The 7,099-nt window shown below is 43.6% G+C and overlaps 1 protein-coding gene across 4 annotated transcripts in view; it reads left to right on the top strand.

Moving 5' to 3' along the window:
* The first annotated feature begins 2,899 nt into the window (after positions 1–2,899).
* OSBPL3 (oxysterol binding protein like 3) overlaps positions 2,900–7,099 on the top strand; it is a 116,252-nt gene continuing 112,052 nt past the window's right edge. For 2 of the 4 annotated variants that reach the window (XM_066631351.1, XM_066631344.1), the window contains exon 1: positions 2,932–3,021. Coding sequence is in view for 1 of the 4 variants with exons in the window: in XM_066631349.1 (XP_066487446.1) it covers positions 2,980–3,021 (42 nt within the window). In the remaining 3 variants the exon portion in view is untranslated. Of the gene's footprint in view, positions 3,022–7,099 lie in introns of all 4 variants that reach the window. The other 2 variants (XM_066631349.1, XM_066631345.1) reach the window with 2 other exon arrangements.

Below are 7,099 nucleotides of genomic sequence, written 5' to 3'. Positions count from 1 at the left end.
GTATATAGCAGTGATTTTCAACGTTTTTCATCTCAGGGCACACTGACAAGGCACTAAAAGACCTGGATGATCCAGGTTCAAATCCCCCCTCAGCCACAAAGCTTCCTGGGTGACCTTGGGCCAGTCACTTTCTCTCAGCCTCACCTACCTCACAGGGTTGTTGTGAGGACAAGAAAGAAGGGAGGAGCAGCTGTGTAAACCGCCCTGAGCTCTTTGGAGGAAGGGTGGTATAAAAATGTGAAAAATAAATAAATAAATAAATAAATAAATAAAATTGTCAAGGCACACCACCAGGTTTTTGACAATTGACAAGGCACACCGTGCTGCCAGTGGGGGCTCACATCTCCCATTGGCCCTATTAATAAATGACCTTCCTCCAAATTCCTGTGGCATACCTGTGGACCACTCAAGGCACACCAGTGTGCCACGGCACAGTGGTTGAAAATGGCTGGTATATAGGATTGTAGCCTTAATGCTCGAAAGTAATTGTTTTGAGTAACATGACAACAGGAGTTTTGCCACCACTGTGACTAACCCTGAATATTAGAGAAACATAGCATTGTTCTCAGTAGGATATATCAGTTCCTCTTCTGTTTTGGCCTCCCAACCCCCCAGTTTCTCAAAGAGATTTATGAAAACTAGTGGCAACCCCCTTGATTAGTCTAACTGGAAACATAACAGCCACGAAGAAATCACAGTTCTGTTTTAAACAGAATATGAATAAAAAGCAAGATTGCTTGATTCAGGGTTTTAATTCAGGCCATGTCATTTTCATTTAGAATTATAGCAGATCAAAGAGAAATGGAATAATATTGCTGAGTGTATGAAATAGAGCTTCTCTCTTTAATAGCTCCAGCTGGATTATTGAATCATCAGGTTCAAGGAGAATACAAAGCCAATTTATTATTACTTTCACCATCTATATAGCAGTTTACTTGGTGCTTTACAACAGATGAGAAGACAATGACATAGTGAGGGCAAGGGGTAGAAGGGGCAATATCAAGGACACTGATTGACGTATAGGCAAGGAAGCAGCAATTTGAAAGGATGCAGGAGAAAGGAAGGCAACAAAAAGGAGTGAGATTTGGAGATAGGCAGTGAGTGGGTGCCTCCATGTTAGAATAAAACCCCAAAAGGATAAGAAAAAAGGGGAATGCAGTACTGAAGCACAAATTTTGGTGCCACTGCAGCCCTGGGAGCTGGGAAGTTCAGAACTGGCCCAATATACAACACTTAAAATTAAAAAGTCAGTTCACATAGCTAAATAAATAAATAGGCCCTTGTCCTCAAGGGTTCACAATCTAAAAAGTGATGTAAGAGAGAGAGCCAGGATGGTGTAGTGGTATGGGAGGTGGACTTAGCCCTGGATGATCCAGGTTCAAATCTCCCCTCAGCCACAAAGCTTCCTGGGTGACCTTGGGCCAGTCACTTTTTCTCAGCCTCACCTACCTCACAGGGTTGTTGTGAGGACAAGAAGGAGGGGAGGAGCAGCTGTGTAAACCGCTCTGAGCTCTTTGGAGGAAGGGCAGTATAAAAATGTGAACAAATTTAAAAAAAAAAAAGATACCAGCAACAGCCACTGGAAAAGACACCATGCTGGGGTTCAAAGGGACATTTGTTGTCCACGTCTAAGGGCCCAATCCTTTCCAATTTTCCAGTGCCAGTGGTGCTGTGCCAATGGGGCATGCACTGCATCTTGTGGTGGGGCAGCAGTCACAGAGGACTCCTTAAGGCAGCTATTTTCAACCTTTTTCCATCTCATGGCACACTTTGTCACTAAAATTGACAAGGCACTAAAAAGGCACTAAAATGGTCAAGGCACACCATCAGGTTTTTGGCAATTGACAAGGCACACCTGCTGCCAGTGGGGGGCTCACATCCCCCATTGGCCCTTCCTCTAAATTCCTGTGGCACACCTGTGAACCACTCGCAGAACACCAGTGGTTGAAAATAGCTACCTTTAGGTATAGGCTACATTGTGGCTGCACCAGTGCTGGAAAATTGGATAGGATTGTGCCCTAAATAGACAGTTGCTCTCTCCTTCTCCCCCTCTAAAGAGGGCACCACTTTTAAAAAGGTGCCTCTTTGCCCAGTTAGCAACAGCTTATATGATTGAGCTTTACCTGAAATCCCATTATACTGATTTTGAATCATTCCTATCTTACTACTGTTATATTTGTGCATGATGTTGGTTTCTTATAGACATAGTATGAAAATAATCTTTTGTACTGTACACTTAAAAAAAAGTCACTAAGCAGAGTGACAGTTTTACCCTTAGTCAGTTCTTTGCCTGCACCCACACAAACAGCAAGCCAATATTTTTAGAAAGCATCTGAAAGATTAACAAGAGTTTTAGATGGTTACTTTGTGTTTTTTCTTCCTTTGGTAACAAAAATATCTCACCTTCTTCTTAGGCTGCAATCCTATCCATACTTTCCTGGGAGTAAGTCTCATTGAACACAATGGGACTTACTTCTGAGGAGACATGCATAGGATTGGGTTGCCAGTTCCTTGAGAGAGAGAGAACGGCACTCCTATTGCTAAATTTAACAGTTCGATTAGTTTCTGTCTTGCGGGGTTTGGGGAGAATTGTTTTCATCATAGCCAACGGAATTCCTTCTCTGGGGGGTGGGGCGCAGCACGCAGTAGCCAATCACCCAACAGATCTGGAGTGCCTGCGGGGCAGCGCCCCTGGGGTGCCCTCAGGTTGGGGAAAGAGACGAAGCGCTCCCCTCCCATCCGCCGAAGTCTTGAATGGTGCCAAGGCGCTGATGCGATTAGTTGAGAAGCTCAGCGGGAAACTCCGCCCTCTGGAGAAGGAGCCAGTCGCGTCCGCCCGCTTGGGCAAGAGTCGGGGCGGGCCGAGGCCGTCCTTGGCTGCTGCATTGAGAGGAGCGGCAGAATGGGAAGGTGCCTGGTTCTGCTGCTGGGAGAGGAGCGCTCCCAAGTTGGAGGGATGCCCGGGGCGGCCGCCTGATCATGTCTGGAGAGCCTTCCTGCTGCCTCCTCGCAGAAATCCAGGTATGCCCCTGGAGGAAGGACGCCCCTTCTCCCTTCCATTGCTCAGCCTATAGAGTTTCTCAGTGGGATGCTTTTAGGGTCACTTTGGCTTCATTGGTTCTGCTTTATATTTGCCAGCTGAGAGCCAGTTTTAGAGGTAGGTGGGAAGGATTTTTCGTTTGTTGGTTTCCTTCTAGCTTTTCAGCCGCCTTCTGAGGCTGCAATCGCATGCACACTTACCTGGGAGTAAGCCCCACTGATGACATTGGGACTTTCTTCTGAGTAAACATGCTTAGGATGGGGTGTGATCCTTTGAAGGGTCATCAGCACAAGCCTATGCAAGGCTTACTCAGAAGTGAGACCCGGGGCTTACTCCCAGGAAAGCGTGCATTGGATTGCAGCCTTGGAGCCCAAGCCTATGCAAGTCTACTCAGAAGTGAGTCCCACTGTGTCCAGTGGGGCTTACTCCCAGGAAAGTGTGCATAAGATTGCAGCCTTAGAGCACAAGCCTAGGCAAGTCGACCTAGAAGTGAGCCCCACTGTGTGCAGTGGGGCTTACTCCCAGGAAAGCGTGCATTGGATTGCAGTCTTGGAGCACAAACCTATGCAAGTCTACTCAGAAGTGAGTCCCATTGTGCCCAACGGGGCTTACTCCCAGGCAAGTGTGTCTAGGATTGCAGCCTCAGAAATACCTGTAGTTCTTTTTGTTAATGCTGCTCCTGGTTATTGTATTTGAATGGCCAGCATGCATGCGTTTGTGATGCAAATCCGAAAGTAATTATGGAAACTGTAAATCTCTAAGCTCAGGAAGAGGTGCAGCAGCAAAGCTGGTTTGGGATTAAGTTTGTTGCATTGAAATCCTGACTCTCTGTGTGCAGGACAGAGGCGCCTTCCTGAGGCTCCGTGATCTCTCTCTTCAAGCCTGCCCATCGCGTTAAGCACCTTTGCTCCTCTTCTCCTTGCAAGTGACTTAGTGGGCAATGCACGCGAAAGTCTTTGCCGCGGGGTGACAGTTCCCTGAAACTTGCTCTCTGCACTGTGCCCGCCCGCCCCGCATCACCTCTGCCCACCTGTCCGAGAAGCGTTGCTCGCTGACATCATGGAAACACCCGGGGAAAGCGCGAGCGAGCGAGCGCCCCCTTCGCGCTGTGCATAGGCTGCAGAGATTCCCTTTGGTCAATGCGCGCGTCGCTCAACCCAGACGGTCCTTGGCCCTCCCTTAGAACCAAAATGGAACGGCTGAGAGAGCCGCTCCTCCCCTTTCTGGCTGGCGAAGGGAGTCAGTGCGAGTGTCCAGGTAGTGGCGCTTAAAGCGGGCGAGCTTTGTGTTTGTCGGCCCCGCCCGCCTTGTTCTTGCATGTGTCTGTGCTGCTTTGCCTCCTGGCTTGCCTGCGGGCTCAGAGGTGGTGGCCAAAGGCTTGGGTCTCCCCCTCTCCACGCCCTGCTTGCGGTAGGAGCGCGATGGCTTGCAGGGATCTGGAGGAGTAGCACCAGAGGAGTAGTAGCTACTGGAGGAGTAGCACCTTGATTGCTGCTTGAAACCAGGGCAGGTAGGAGAAAAGGGTTGATCCTCCAGAGGGCTTGTGACTTGTCTTTTTTTTAAAATGTTTTTTTTAATTTTTCCCAAAACAAAAATAACAAACACACTTAAACACAGTATTAGAGGGTGCAAGACATCATACCTCACTATAACTAATAAATCATTACATATTTCCTAATCCAATTCCTCTTCTACGTTAGCCTCTTAATATCATTTATCGATCATATCATATCGTATATAATATATCATATATATAATACATTCATCTAAATACCCTATCTTATACTTCTACAACTTTATTTTCAACCAAGCATAAAATAATTTTCATTACTCAATCTATACATGTTGAGCCAAACTCTAAAAATCTGTCCATTTCCACCACAGTCATTATTTTCTCTATTATTTCATCTTTCATTGGGATCTTTATGTCTTTCCAGTATATATTCTATTTATATCTATATTTATATTCTAGCATATAAAATCCTCACAACAATTAATATCATAATCCAATATCTAACATACTAAATTCTAACAACTTTTAATATCCTAGCAATTACATATATCTTTTCTCTATCTATAACATCCAAAATTAATATATCCTCATGACTAAATACATAAACATATATGTAAACATCCAAAACAATATCACCTAAAATTAATTATCTCATTAAAGTTATCCTTTAAAATTCTAACATCTATTAATATCAAGCTAACTAAAATTTTTATACGTATTACATATCACCTATAAAACTTATATAAATTCTCATTGACATCTAATAAGCTTTAATTTCTAACATACAAAATTAGCACATTACTATCTTTCTTTTTATCTATTCCCTTGTCTCCAACCTAAACATCCACTGGTCTGCCAAATCTCTTCTCTTCTCTAGACTGTAACTTTCCATCTTTTTTTCTAATAAATTTCACATGAATTCCTCTTAACAGATCACAATTTAATGTACTCGCTCTTTTTGATGAATCATCTCCTTCTCTTGATCTTTCCAATCTTTGTCAGTTGGTTGAAGTATTTCTTCTTCCTTCACTTGATCAATCCAATCTGCATCAATGAGTCAAAGTGTTTCTTCTCCTTTCTGATCTGGTGACTTTTGAGTCTTTATCTTCCAAGCTATCTCCATTATCATTGTCTCTTCCAATTTGTTGTTTTGTCCTGTCTCCAGTGTTTTGGATTTATCTTCCATTTCTTTGCTCTTTTGTTGATCCTCTTCTGTTTGTTGCGTATTAGACTCATTTATCTGTTGAATTAAGATTTCCAGGCTAATTTGGATTTGTAAATATCGATTTGCTTGTTGCTTTCCTATTTCCAGTATTTTTTCCATAATCCTTTGTTTTTTCTCATGTGATTCGGATATAACATCTTTGAGTTGCACACTAAAATCATCTAGTTGTGTAGTTAACGCATCCAAACTAACTTGAACCTGCAGATATTGATTTGTTTGTTGCTGTCCGATCGCCACTAATTTCTCTAGTCTTGTATTGTCTGCTTCCATTCTTTCCCTTTTGGTTCCTCTTGTGTTAGTTTTCCCAAGCTGGACTCCGGGGCAGGAGAGCTCCTAACTTCCACTCCTTTTCCTGTCATCCTTTTTCTTCCTTCTTATATCTTCTTTCTTCTTACTTCACTTGTCAAGTCCTGTTCTTGTCCTTGTAGTGTCCTCTTTAGTCCACTAGATGTCCCTAATGTTCTTATTTCTGTTGTTTATATCTTATTTCTGTTATTTATATCTGTTTCTATGTCAACCGCGTTCCTTTCCAGGAGATAATCAAAGGAATGTAAACAATCAACCACTTTTGCAAAACAAAAAAAATGTAGGTCTCCAGCCTCGCTCTCCACAGGCACTCCACCAACTCTCCATAGGAAAATGAAATTGAACACTCCACAACAATAATTATATTCCAAGACGGTTAATTTGTAATCCAACAAATTTTAGATTTATAAAGTTAGTTAGTTATTTATATTTATACAGGTATTTATATACCGCCTTTCTTGGTCATCAGATTTCTCCTCAGACTTTAATCCAAGGCGGTTTACATAGGCAGGCTGTTCTAAACCCGTTGGGATTTTTACAATTGAATAGTTCTAGTTTTTCATAGAACTCCTCATTCCAGCTGTATTCCTTCCCAGTCTGGCCTCTCTCTGGCCCTTCACCTCCCATGCTCCACTTGACTCCTCTCTGCCACTCCTCTCTGCCACTGAGGGTCAGCTCATCAGTATATCAGCATGTCGTCAGTTCTCGGGCACTTCCGGTTGTTTTGAACTGGCAGCCTCAGATCTTCAGGCATACAAGGTGGCAGCTCTACTAACTGAGCCAGACCTCCTGCCCATGCACTCATATTTATGCATTCGTTTACTCATTAGTTATGCACTCATATTTTCATAACAAGCTCGGCAGATCTCCTCCAAAGCTTCTTCTCACACCAACAAACAAATAAGCAGAGAAATGGCCTCTTCTGACCACTGATTCTCAGATCTCATCAGACCCGCGATGACTTGTGACTTGGTCTGATGGGTTTTTGGAGTAGGGACGTTTTTCCACTCCAAAA

Source organism: Tiliqua scincoides, chromosome 5 (assembly GCF_035046505.1).
Source record: "Tiliqua scincoides isolate rTilSci1 chromosome 5, rTilSci1.hap2, whole genome shotgun sequence".
In the NCBI taxonomy this organism is placed as follows: Eukaryota; Metazoa; Chordata; class Lepidosauria; order Squamata; family Scincidae; genus Tiliqua; species Tiliqua scincoides.
Note: the sequence above shows the minus strand (reverse complement) of the source record. Positions and strands in the feature narration are given on the sequence as shown.